Source organism: Chiloscyllium plagiosum, chromosome 12, assembly GCF_004010195.1.
Source record: "Chiloscyllium plagiosum isolate BGI_BamShark_2017 chromosome 12, ASM401019v2, whole genome shotgun sequence".
NCBI lineage: Eukaryota > Metazoa > Chordata > Chondrichthyes > Orectolobiformes > Hemiscylliidae > Chiloscyllium > Chiloscyllium plagiosum.
This window is the reverse complement of record NC_057721.1, coordinates 66,789,360-66,803,169: the sequence shown is the minus strand read 5'-3', so window position 1 is coordinate 66,803,169 and position 13,810 is coordinate 66,789,360. Positions and strand designations below refer to the sequence as shown.

Genomic DNA, 13,810 nt, shown 5'->3' with positions numbered 1-13,810 from the left:
AGCAGGGGGACAGTATAGAAACCCCACCTGAGGAGCAGGGGGACAGTAAAGAAAACCCCACCTGAGGAGCACGGGGACAGTATAGAAACCCCACCTGAGGGGCAGGGGAACAGTATAGAAACCCCACCTGAGGGGCAGGGGAACAGTATAGAAACCACACCTGAGGGGCAGGGAGACAGTATAGACACGCCACCTGAGGAGATTGGGGACAGTATAGAAACCCCACCTGAGGGGCAAGGGGACAGTATAGAAACCCCACCTGAGGGGCAGGGGGACAGTATAGAAACCCCACCTGAGGGGCAAAGGGACAGTATAGAAACCACACCTGAGGGGCAAAGGGACAGTATAGAAACGCCACCTGAGGAGATTGGGGACAGTATAGAAACCACACCTGAGGGGCAAGGGGACAGTATAGATACCCCACCTGAGGGCCAGGGGTACAGTATAGAAACCCCACCTGAGGAGCAGGGGGACAGTATAGAAACCCCATGTGAGGGACAAAGGGACAGTATAAAAACCCCACCTGAGGGGCAGGGAGACAGTATAGACACGCCACCTGAGGAGATTGGGGACAGTATAGAAACCCTACCTGAGGGCCAGGGGTACAGTATAGAAACCCCACCTGAGGGCCAGGGGTACAGTATAGAAACCCCACCTGAGGGGCAGGGGGACAGTATAGAAACCCCACCTGGGGGGCAAGGGGACAGTATTGAAACCCCACCTGAGGAGCACGGGGTCAGTATAGAAACCCCATCTGAGGAGATTGGGGACAGTTTAGAAACCGCACCTGAGGATATTGGGGACTTATAGAAAACCCACCTGAGGGCAGGGGGACAGTATAGAAAACCCACTTGAGGGGCAGGGGAACAGTATAGAAACCCCACCAGAGGAGATTGGGGTCAGTATAGAAACCCCACCTGAGGATATTGGGGACAGTTTAGAAACCGCACCTGAAGAGCAGGGGGACAGTATAGAACCCAATACCTGAAACGGTGCGAGGGTTGAATCACAGAGGCCGGCACGCCCAGTTCTGGCTGTGCGCCAGTGCTCCGAGTTTCCGCGTTATATTACCACCAGTTTGACTGAGCTGTATTGCCTCCAGTTCTGGATGCGTTTTTGTCTCGAACTGCCAGCGTGCACCACTCAATGTAGGTTGCTGTCTCTTGGTGTACGGTATAGTGCAGACGCTCTCTGTCCCCGCGTGTGTCCACTACCAGCGCATATCCAAAACTGCGCTCCGGAGCGAACAGTTTTCCTCACCGCGCCATCCTGTTCGCTTGCCAATACTTGTTGGCAGTGCCGTCCCGAATTGGTTTAAATTTCCAGTCCAGTGGAGTTGGCATTGATTTGTAAACTTGCAGTTCCAGTAAGCGCTCCACACCCAGATAGTGTCGGCTGTCTCTTCACCACCAGACTGTACCAGGGGCTTTCCGCTGGACTGTCATCCCTAGCTTACTAGGGTCGGCTCCTTTAAAAAGGTGCAAATCTCAATTTTTTTCTTTTAAAAGCACTTCCTCATCGCGCAATTCAGGTGCGTTTGTTAAATGATTGAATTCGAGAAAATTAAGTATATTGGCCGCTGAGTGTAATCATGTTTAAAATCTCTTGGAGGTAGGAAAGTCTTCAGTTGTATCTTGTCCCCTTGTGAAGTAAACCCTCCTCAGGTCCTTTTACTAGAGAAGTTGCAGCATCAATTCCCAATTTGAGGGCTATTTTCCAACAGTGCTAGATTTTCCATCATTTATCCACCCTGCTCCTCCTCCCGGTGACCCTTGTTTTCCCAAGTGGATGAACGCGGGAGGAGTCAGGCTGACTGAGCTCTGAAACTGTTTAGCTTCTGTCCCGTCCCCATGGCTGGAGAGAGTGTGAGTCTCTCAGCCTCCGGGCCCTCCTCGGTTTGCCGACCTCTCCTGACACGCTCTATTCCCACCTCAGCTTCAGGTAATCCTCAATCGGCGACCATACACGGTCCCGTGTAACCCTCAAATCAAAAGCTCGCGCCGATTCCTTTTCCCACTTCATCTGTTTCTGCGTCAGACTTTCCCCGCACGGGGCTCGCCAATGGCGTGTCTAAATGTAAAACACGTCCGATTGGCTTTCTGACCTTTGGGTGAAAATAAAGAAAACAGCCGCCAGTGTTTTGGTGGTTGAATTGACAACATGAAGCGTCACGAAGTGTGGGCGGAACGTGTTGCAAATGCTGCTCCCCTCGCCAGCCCGAAACTAATGGAGGCTTCAAACTTTTTCTCTCCCCAACCCCCTTGTGGATCAAGGACATGAGAATAATCTAAGAAGTTGGTTTAGAGTCTCACACAAGGCAGCTTGATGTGTACTGGATAGATCATATAGTTGATATACATTCCAAAAGTGCTATATCGTTACCGCTCGTCACTCAAAGCTATAGGACTGCTAGGTACATGAAAATATAGCGCGCAGCAGATAAAACGCGGTGCCAAGGCAAGAAAGATGGCAAGAGGTTCCTATTGCTTTGACTAATTCCCCACATCAACAAGGAAAACTACGCACCTGTGACGTCTACTGGGTTGTTTTGTTTCTGAGCTCAGTTGCTTTAAAGTGCAGAGTACTCGGCTTTCGATGCACCTTAGACAACTGGATGTCAGCATTGACCTTTTGAAAAATATTTTCAATGCAGTTTCCTCTATGACAAGGGCATTCAAAAACAGGTATTCCCCGGTTTTCTACCTGACCCCCATGCACACGGCTGGTGCACACTGACTGGTGTAACATGTTTCAGGTATTAGAGTAAATATTAACTGTTACTGTTACTGTGCATTCTGTAAAAGAAGTCCCATTGTAGTGCAGCGCGCTCCCTCTGGTGGAACTTGAGTCCGAATTGACTGAAAAATACGAAATCTCAGAATCGCAGCATTGCTACAGCGCGGAAGGAGGCCATTCGACCCCCATTATTTCTGCTGGCATTTCCCTTCGTGCCACTCCTCCGTCACCCCACTCCTGCCCCCTTTCCCAAACCCCCCAAATTCTTCCTTTTCAATGAAAAAAACTAATTCCTTTTAGACCGCTTCCACCACCCTCTCAGGCAGATCATTCCTGATCCTCGACTGGTTCTGTGAAAAACGTTTGCTTTCTCATACCACGTTTGCTTCTTCTGTTAGTTATTTTGAATCTGTGCCCTCTGGTTCAATCCTTTCATGAGTGGGGAACAGTTTCTCTCTATCTATTCCGTCCCCTTCTCATTTTGCACACTTGTATCTAATCACTTTTCAACATTTCTTTTTCCAAAGAAAATAGTTCCAATCTGTTAAACCTATCCTAGAGTTCCTCATCCCTGAAACCATTCTTATCGGGGGTTTTTTTGCACTTTCCCTATGCCTTCTTAGCCGTTCTAAAGTACAGTGCCCTGAACTGGACAAAATACTCCAGCAAAGGTCAAACTGGTGTCTTATACAATTAATCTCCTTGCTCTTGTACTCCATGGCCCTTTTACCAAAGCTGAGGATACTGTACATAATTTAACTGTCCTCTCTCAACCTGTCCTGCCAACTTCAATGACTTATGCACATATACATTCAAATCCCTCTGCTCCTGCACCCTCTTTATAATTGCAGATTTTATTTTATATTGAGTCTCTGCAGTCTTCATAACAAAATGAATCACTTCACATTTCTCCATATCAGACTTCATCTGGTATCCATCTATATTCTCAAAACTTATCTAGGGCCCTTTGAATTTCTACACCGTCCTCTTCACAGTTATAGTGCTTTCAAATTTTATGTCATTCACAAATCTTTGAAATTATCCTATGTACACCAAGATCAAGATCATCAATAAATGTCAGGATAAACAAGCAACACTGATCCCTTGGAACGTCCAGACAAATCTTCTGCCAGCTCAAAGAATATCCATTAACCACTGCGCTCTGTTTCGTGTCACTCAGCCAATGTTGTATCCATGTTGTTACTGTCCTTTTCTTCTTTGAGCTGTAACTTTGTTCACAGTTCTGTGGTGTGGCATTGTATCAAGTATTTGTATCATATTTCTCCCAAACATCAAGTAACTGTTTGCTCCCTTGTATTCTGTATTTTAACGACCATTAACTATCACACCCTCTTTTATTTTTCATGGTAATAACTAACAGTATCTACGACTCATCCTTTGAATCCAAAATATGATGTTCTATTATCATATTTCATGAAGTTTCAGTTGAATTAGTTTTGAATGCATCAACTCAGTGCAAAGCACTACAATTTCAATGTCATTTGAGTGAATACTTCTTCACAATACACAGTATGCCAAATACTGCAGTCAACAACATAAAAATATGTATCACAAAAGATAATGTAGCCAATGGAGCCCTTTTTCTATGGAATCTATATGAAATATCTTATAATGAACTGAAAACAGGGGATAATTTGTCATATTACCAAAATATGGAAGTTAACAATTTTTATCCTACTCCAACTATCCATGTATGCTGAAATAATTTCAATCAGATTTTCAGGTGGCTTTTCCTGAATCATTGTAATTGCTGATAGGAGCATTAAAGAGCCTTACTGGGGAAAAATGTCATGCCTTTAATCTGATTTGTATATTTTTAAACAACCTGTTCAGTCATATATTATACCTCTGGTATAGGTGGGACTTGAACAATTTTTGTTTTCAATTCTTCCAGCTGCTCTGTTGGGATTTGAACCATTTATACATAGTATTAGCCTAGACCATTGGATTATTCATCCAGTGACATTACCACTATGACACCATTGCCTGAAAGACATATTCTTTGAGTCCATGTGTTTAGACATGTTATGACACATGCCTGGAGAGTAGTGGGATTTGAACCTAGACCTTTTGAGAGATAGAGAATGTGACCACTGTTCCACAAGAACACCAAAGGATTTGGAGTTAAACTACTTGAATATGTTATGATGTACCTGCAGAGCAATTGCAATGTCAATCTTTTGGTCTGGAAGTAGTCACATCACAAGAGCCTTTGATTTCAAATCTTCCATGGCGGGAATCAAGCCCCATCATCAGAGCATTACCTTGAGTCCCTGTATTACTAGTCTAGTAACATTACTACTACATCACTGACTCTTCATCCTTTAGTTTAGTTCAGCTTTACAACTGGCACAGCGTGTAATAATTTTAGACAATCCTTTTGCTGGATTTAAAATCATACCTAACTATTATAAGTTAATACTAAGGATGAGAGATTTGAAAATTTCGGATGTAGCATTAACTAATGTATTTTATACATCTGGCTTTATGTCTGTTTATCTATCTATCCATCTACCTACCTATCTGTCTATCTTTCTATCCATCTATCTGTCTGTTGATCTTGCTAACGTCCAGAGTTCACTATTGAAATACATTTTTATATATCACTATAACTCCCTTCATTTAAAAAGCCCTTTCCACGCCCAAATCCAACCTTCAAAATTTATTTACTTTACTTAGCTTCTCTCTGTTCACACTTCGATTTAATGATCCACTTTCTTGAATTGTCTGCCTATTTATCTTACTCGTCCACTTGTAGCTTCTTTTCCTATTTCTTTGAATAAGCTTTTGGCCATCAGGGCTTATATCCCTTTTTGGCTTAGCATCTATTTATTTATGATTTTGCCTCTTTAAAGTGCATCTTTGTTTTACTATAAAGGTGGTTATATATAATTGCAAGTTGTTGCTGTAATAAGGGATGGATAATATTTGTTATTGACCAGGCTGAGCCCAAAAGATTTCAAGAAAGTAGTCCAGACCCTAACTTTGCTAGTTGTTTAAGCAGGTGTACAGGAGAGATTCCAGGAGAAATGCAGCTGGTCAAACCACTCATTTTAAACAAAACAGAATTTATTTACAAGATTACTGAATGAAACACAAACAAAAGAGAACAGAATACAGAATAACTTAACCTATCTGAAAACCCAACAGATAATGATACCAAATACTTGCAACAAATCCCATAAACACCCTTTTGCACAAAAGGTAAAATCAAACACAGGGTCTTACAGGAGAGAAGTCAGAGAGAGAGGGTTCCACCCTCAACCTGCTTCTTTGGATCCAACAACTTTTCAATGCTACTGCTAAAAACCAAGGAGAAAATGAGGACTGCAGATGCTGGAGACCAGAGTCGAAAAGTGTAGTGCTAGAAAAGCACACCACGTCAGGCAGCATCCGAGGAGCTAAAAACCAAACCAAACCAGAGAAAAGCTGAGCTGGGAAACTGGCCACTCCCCTTTCATTATACGAGTTTTCCTTCCAAAAACTTGAAAAGCTGATGCCTGAGGCAGTATTTGTTAGCTATAATCAAACTGGCCCTAAAATCCTTCAACTTAGATTTTTCAGAGTTTGTGTCTTTTACGGTCTTTCTGAAAAAAAAAACAAGGACAACATAGCCTTGTTAAAGGAGCAGCTTTGTCACATATTTGTCTTTCCTTGTAGCCTATAATCTTTCTTTTACAAGTACTTTTAACAGTATCATCCTCACAGGAATTGTACACTGCTCTTCTCTCTTGATAGTACTTTGGAGGCCCAGACAGGCCAGCTCTACTAACATTATCATTGGTGCAACATCACTGAATTGTGCAGTCATCTCCTGGTTTCACATATTGATTCCTACAAGTGAGTTGTGTTTGTCGTTTACCAGATTTGGACCACTAACTCTGCAGCCGCTATTAACTGCAGCAGTTACTTTAATTCAAATCACAAACACAGGAATTCAGGCCCCTGGATCAAGCCATTTGGCTGGTGAGAGTTTGTCAGAAAATATGGAAATTAGTGCCAACCTAGAAATTCAAATGGAACAAGATCTCTGTAAACAATCACTTCCATTTACTTAATTTCATGATGCAAAAACACACAACCACAATTTATTATCCTCATATCAATGTGAGATCTCAGGTTTATTGATTTAATTTAATGATAGAATGAAGATGAATGAAATGCCGTGTACAAATCATTATTAATATTGATTAAGGATACACAACCAAACCATTAAAACACGTGAAGGTGACAGAGGAAACTTGAAATAAATTTGTTGAAATGTTCCAGTTTGGATTTGTTGCAATTTAGTTTTAGATACTGGATCTGAGCAGGGCTGGAATGAAGATTGTTTTACATACTCTATGATAGGCAGGAATAGCAAGTTTTGAGAAGATGTATAGCTCAGGTTGAGGGTCTGGATGTAAGTTTGCTCACTGAGCTGGAAGGTTTGTTTTCAGACGTTTTGTCACCATTCTAGGTAACATCATCAGTGAGCCTCTGGATGACACACTGGCCCGCTTTCTATTTATGTGTTTAGGTTTCCTTGGATTGGTTATGTCATTTCCTGTGCTGATGTCATTTCCTGTCACAATGTCATTTCCAGTTCTTTTTCTCACGAGGCGGTAAATGGGATCCAAGTCAATGTGTTTGATGGTAGAGTTCCAGTTGGAATGCCATGCTTCTTGGAATTCTCATGCATGTCTCTGTTTGGCTTGTTCTAGGATAGATATGTTGTCCAGTCGAAGTGGTGTCCTTCCTCATCTGTATGTAAGGATATGAGTGAGAGTTGGTCATGTCTTTTTGTGACTAGTTGATGTTCATTTATCTTGGTGGCTAGTTTTCCACCTGTTTGTTCAATGTATTGTTTCTTACAGTTCTTGCAAGGTATTTTGTAAATGACATTAGTCTTGTTTGTTGTCTGTATAGGGTCTTTCAACTTCATTAGCTGCTGTTTTATTGTTTTGGTGAGTTTGTGGGCTACCATGATGTCAAGAGTCCTGAGTTGTCTGGCAGTCATTTCCGATAAGTCTTTGATGTAGTGGAGAGTGGCTAACGTTTCTGGATGCATTTAGTCTGCTTGTCTGGGTTTGTTGCTGAGAAATCAGCGGACTGTGTTCATTGGGTACCCGTACCTTTTGAATACACTGTATAGGTGAGTTTCCTCTGGTCTTTGTAGTTCCTCTGTGCTGTAGTGTTTGGTTGCTCAATGAAATAATGTTCTAATGCAGCTTCATTTGTGGATGTTGGGAATGATTGCTCCTGTAGTTCAGTATTTGGTCAATATGTGTTGTTGTCCTGTAGACAGTGGTTTGAATTTCCCCATCGGCTGTTCGCTCTACTGCGCTATCTAGGAATGGCAGTTTGTTGTTATTTTCCTCATCTTTAGTGAATTTTATGCCAGTAAGGGTATTATTGATGGTCTTTAAGGTTTCCTCTAATTTGTTTCATTTGGTGATGGCAAAGGTGTCAGCCACGTAGCGGACCCAAAGTTTGGGTTGGATGGTTGGCAGAGCTGTTTGTTCGAGTCTCTGCATTACTGCCGCTTCTAAGAACCCTGATATCGGAGATCCCATGGATGTTCCGGTGGTTTGTTTATAGGTTTTGTTGTTGAAGGTGAAGTAGGTGATAAGGCATAGATCCTCTAGCTTGACGATACTGCCCTTGTTGGTGAAGTTTGGTGTTTGGTATATGTGCACTTGGTTCTTCTAATATTGTAGTCAGTGTTTCCTTGCCAGGTTGATGTTGTTGGATATGAACAGGGCTATTACATCAAAGGAGACCATTATTTCATCCTCTTATATCTTGGTGTCATTGGTCTTCAGGAATTCTTGGGTGGAGTGGATGGAGTGGTGTGAGTCTTCTACTGAGTATTTTAGTCTTTAGTGTAGCTCCTTGGCAAATCTGTAATTTGGTGTTCCAGGTAGCGAGACCATGAGTCTGAGGGGGGTTTCCTGGTTTGTGAATTTTGGGTAATCTGTAGAAGCATGGTGTGTTGGATCCAACTGGTTCCATTTTTTGGAAGTCGATCTTACTTATTTCTCCAGATTTCTGAAGTTTATTGAGAAGGGCTGTGATGCAATTCACTAGTTGTGGGGTCGGGTCTATTGCCACTTAATAGTGTTAGTATCTGCAAGTAGTGCATTCACTTTCTCACTGTAGTATCTTGATTTAAAATGACTGTCAAGCATCCTCTGTCTGCAGGTAAGATAACGTTTTTATCTTTTTTTTAATCTTTCTAGTGCAATTCATTCTTGTGTATTGAGCGTGTTTCCTTTCTTTTTCCTGCTTAATGTTGATGCAACTGTCTAATAGTTTGCTGGATTTCTTCTGTGAGTTGGTTGTCTTTCGGGGTTGTTTCTAATGCTGCAAATAAATCTTTCTTGTTTATATCCTGGAAGTTGTCATTTCATCCTCTTGCTAAGATGGCTTTTTCAGTGTCTATTAAGGGTCGATCAGATAAGATTTTTATCCATGCCTCTGTGTTGTCTGTGTTGTTATTTTGTGTAAGTTTGTCTAGTTTTTTTTTTGCATGTCTATTCTTTTCATTTTCTGTGTTTGTCACAGTCTAATGTTTATGGGCTTGTTGTGCAGCTTCTGTCATTTCATGATCTGTTGCATTACTGAGTAGAGATTTTTGACACAAAATTTCCCGGTTGTATATACGGAGTCTGTTGTGGGCATCATTAATCATTTCTCTAAGTATTCTGTGGCCGTTTCATTCTGCTATTCTTTTGGTTAGTGGGTGTTAAGGAGAGGTTTGAATTTAAGACATTCAGGTAGTACCTGTTTCCTTAGGCATTTGTGCAGGAAGTACAGCTGTTTTCAGGTGGCGCTCTGTCAGATGGCATTGGTTTCCCATTTTCAGGCCTGTTTTAGCAGATTGCACCCATAGGTGTTAGTGAGTTTTTGAGATGATTTGTAGCTCAGGTTAAGGTTCTAGGTGTAGATTTGTTCGCTGAGCTGGAAGGTTCGTTTTCAGACGTTTTGTCACCATACTAAATAGCATCATCGGAAATGACTGCCAGACTACTCAGACCACTTGGCATTACGGTAGCCCACAAACCCACCAACACACTAAAACAGCAACTAATGAACTTGAAAGACCCTATACAGACAACAAGCAAAACTAATATCATTTACAAAATATCTGGGAAGAACTGTAACAAACACTACATTGGGCAAACAGGCAGAAAACTAGCCACCAGGGTACACAAAATCAACTAGTCACAAAAAGCCATGACCCACTCTCACTATTATCCTTACATACAGATGAGAAAGGACACCACTTCGACTGGGACAACACATCCATCCGAGGACAAGCCAAACAGAGACATGCATGAGAATTCCTACAAGCATGGCATTCCAACGGGAACTCAGCCAACAAACACATTGACTTGGATCCCATTTAACACTCCCTGAGAAAAAGAACTGGAAATCACATCATCACAGGAAATGGTGTCACCACAGGAAATGAAATCGCTAACTCAAGGAACCCTAAACGCATAAATACAAAGTGGGCCATACCACCAGAGCTTCATCCAGAGGCTCACTGATGATGTTACCTAGTATAGTGACAAAACATCTGAAATTGAACCTTCCAGCTCAGTGAGCAAAACTACATCCAAAGGCAGGTATTGTTAGGACCCATATGATTACCAATAGCAAAAGCTTTTACTTGGAGAAATTGAACAGAAAAGTTTTCCAATATAAGAAGAAAGTTTTGCCAGGTAGACAAGGTGTTGATCCTAGCATTGATCTGTTCAAGGAAGAGGCATAACACCCACTTGCCCATCCTGGTGAGACTGGAGGTGTAAATGGACTAGACAGCCAATAATAAAGAAGATATGGAATTATTAACACTTAACATTGCAGCCAGCATCCAAAGATTCACTTATCAGTGATTGGAAGAGACTGGAAAAGAAAAGATAAAGTTAAAAGAGAAAGCAATAAGTTATGTAGAGCAACAACAGGTTGGAATAGTGGATGTGGCTATTCCTATTTGTTGTTCTTGGAAAGGGAGCAGAAAAGGCAATGTGGAATAAATTCAATTAGGGGCAATTGGAGTAAAATCTCCAGAGGAGATGAAGTTGATGATAGTTTGGGAAATGATAGTTTTATGTTCAGTGCTGGTACTGTGGTCAAAGGAAGGTAGGAGAACGTGCAAGTTGGCTTCACATTTCCTTAAGGGGGTGCAGTTATATTCTTTATGGAAGTCAACAGTTCATTCAACAGTTCCACGTGAATGGGAATGATACAGGAATGAATCACTTGGCAGAAGTTCAGTAAAAGGACAAAAGTAAAATACTGTGCATCCTGGTGATCTGAAATTAAAGCGGAAAGTCTGGCAGCATAGGCGGAGAAAGATACACAGTAAGCATTTTGAGTTCAATCATGGATGATGGCCTGACTTGGATAGACACATCTGATCCGTTTCCTATGCTCGGTGTGGGCTGCATGTGACCACATCTCCGCTGGCCAAATTTCAAGAGAGCTGGAAATGTGTTGCTGGAAAGGCGCAGCAGGTCAGGCAGCATCCAGGGAACAGGAGAATCAACGTTTCGGGCATAAGCCCTTCTTCAGGAATGAGGCTTGAGAATTGTCCAGATTGACCGTAGAAGGTGGAAAGCCTGGGAACGTCACCAAAGTTGCAGTCAACCAGGAAGTGCACCATGGAGAAAGTGTGGTCAATTTGTAAGGTGCAGAGAATTTTCCTGTAGTAACTAAGGACCTTTCAGGAGGAAGGTTTTTAAATTTTTTGTAGGGTAAAGATCCTTTATGTAAATATCAAAACAAGTCCCACTAAAAACTACAAATCCCAGCAGACAGTTGGGTTATGTGCGCTAATCGCTCCGCCTCTCCGGTGTAATTTATGACTTGGGGCGCCCCGCCCTTCTGGTATAGATATTTTCTTAAAACGACCCATCTGTGGAGCTGGTGGGACTTTAACTTGGGTGTCCTAGCTCATAGGCAGGAGCGCTAGTAACAAGGAGTTCCCTTGCGGTGTAACATTCGGAAGCCGGGTCGCGAGCCTGCCATCGCCCTCCCATCCCAGTGTAACATTTGGAAGGCAGCGCGGGGCCATTCATAGAAGAGTGTCTGGGATTGGAACGTTGTGTCGTCCAGCGGAGCGCGCGCGCCGCACTGTAACCATGTCCCAGCTGATCGCGCTGGCTCGCTGCGGAATCTGCGCCAGGTCCGCCCTCGCCCCCGTCGCAGCGCACCAGCGAGCCGGCGTCTTGCTCGTTGCCGGCGGAACCGCCGTGAGCCGGCGCCTCTGCGGCGTGCGATGGCTCAGCCGGCACGGCGTTCGGAAGATCGGCCTGGGGGACGGTGTTTGCACGGGGCTGCTGGTCGGTGGCGCCGTGCTGGTCGGGGTCACAACCGCCGGCTTTGGGCTCAGCCGTCAGCGGGCCGTGATGGCAGCGGAACGCTGGCGCGGAGGGACCGAGCAGGACCAGCTGGCGCGGGATGAAATGTTGCAGAAATGCAAACACTTCATGTCGGATCCGGTGACCGACATCGACCAGTTGCTGGAAAATAAGGAGAACATGAGGACTAAGATGGAGTTGCTGATCATGGATGTTCAGGCTGATGTTTGCAAAGCCTTGGCTGAAGTTGACGGCGGTCAGACTTTCAAAGTCGACCGATGGCACCGTAAGGAAGGTAAACATTTCTGAATGTATGTCTACGTGCAAATGCACATGCTTCTTGAGTGGCAGAAATTGTTGGGAAATACCAACTGTCAGTGAAACTGTCGTAATGATGTGAATGGGGTGGAAGAAACTGCTTTGCTGTCCAATGTATAATCAGCTTTTTAGGGCAGGGGTCACAGGTTACATATGTTGACTTAATTTCGTTTTTTTTAACATTAGCATTGCAACTGATTTAATCTGGGGGAAGGGAGATCCCACGTCATCAAGTTGTTTGCTGCACTTTATCTCCTCGTAGATTAAAATTTCAGAATAGGTTTTTAATAAGTGAATGTAACCACGAATAAAGTTTACGATTACAAATTATACTTGAGCAAAACGTTGCAGGTGCTGGAAATCTGAACCGATAGTAGATTTTCTTACTTCCACAGTATGTTATTAGCTGTAAAACATTTTGGAACTTTTGAGATTTTTGAAAGGCAAATTTTTCTTTGCCTCTGCGCTGACCAGGTAATTTAATGAAATGACCATGACATTAGACTGGGAAATCAAAAGAAATGTGAAGAAATTTAAGGTAGGAAAGTAGGTGATAAACCGTGACTGACCTAATTTCCTCCGGATGCTCCCCCCCAGTTTACAACCTCATAGTCTCCCAACCCCGGACAAACTGTTTCTGCCTATTCCCCAAACTCCACAAGAAGGACTGTCCCGGCAGGTCCATTGTGTCAGCATGTTCCTGCCCCACAACTTATTTCCTCCTACCTCGACTCCATCCTCACTCCACTGGTTCACTCCCTCCCCACCTACATCTGGGATTCCTCGGATGCCCTGCGACACATTGACAGCTTTCAATTCGCAGGCCCTAATCACCTTCTATTCACCATGGATGTGCAGTCTCTTTACATCTCCATCCCACACCAAGCCGGCTTGAAAGCTCTTCGCTTCTTTCTCGAAAAGAGGCCCGAACAGTCTCCATCCACCACCACTCTCCTCCGCCTGGCTGAACTTGTGTTCTCTCTCTCTCTCTCTCTCTCAACAGCTTCTCCTCCAACTCATCCCATTTTCTCCAAATCAAAGGTGTAGCAATGGGTACCCAGATGGGTCCTAGCTATGCCTGCCTTTTCAGGGGGTATGTGGAACATTTCTTGTTCCAGGCCTACCCAGATCCCCTCCCACAATTGCTTTATCAGTATACCGATGACTATTTCGGTGCGGCTTCATGCTCTCGTCCTGACCTGGAAAATTTCATAAACTTCCCTCCCAGTTTAGATCCCTCCATCACCATCACCTGGTCCATCTCCGACACTTGCCTTCCTTTCCTTGACCTTTCTGTTTCCATTTCCGGCAATAGTCTATCCACTAGTATCCATTACAAGCCCTCTGACTCCCACAGCTATCTGGACTACAGCTCTTCTCACCCT

At 43.4% G+C, this 13,810-nt stretch overlaps 2 protein-coding genes across 5 annotated transcripts in view; one reads left to right on the top strand and one right to left on the bottom strand.

Annotated features, from left to right (window-relative positions):
- The window catches only part of LOC122555375 (protein eva-1 homolog C-like), a 145,182-nt gene extending 142,427 nt beyond the window's left edge, over window positions 1-2,755 (bottom strand). For 2 of the 4 annotated variants that reach the window (XM_043701324.1, XM_043701327.1), the window contains exon 1: window positions 985-2,295. The gene's annotated coding sequence lies outside the window, so the exon portion shown is untranslated. Of the gene's footprint in view, window positions 1-984; window positions 2,296-2,526 lie in introns of those variants that run through there. The other 2 variants (XM_043701325.1, XM_043701326.1) reach the window with 2 other exon arrangements.
- An 8,683-nt stretch (window positions 2,756-11,438) lies between these two features.
- LOC122555577 (oxygen-dependent coproporphyrinogen-III oxidase, mitochondrial-like) lies at window positions 11,439-12,431 on the top strand. The gene has a single exon (XM_043701599.1). The coding sequence runs from the start codon at window positions 11,889-11,891 to the stop codon at window positions 12,414-12,416; it is 528 nt and encodes a 175-aa protein (XP_043557534.1). The 5' UTR covers window positions 11,439-11,888; the 3' UTR covers window positions 12,417-12,431.
- Window positions 12,432-13,810: the final 1,379 nt, after the last annotated feature.

Bases quoted from the DNA above. Each gene is read 5' to 3' on its own strand.
- LOC122555577 (XM_043701599.1), top strand. From the start codon at position 11,889: ATGTCCCAGCTGATCGCGCTGGCTCGCTGCGGAATCTGCGCCAGGTCC.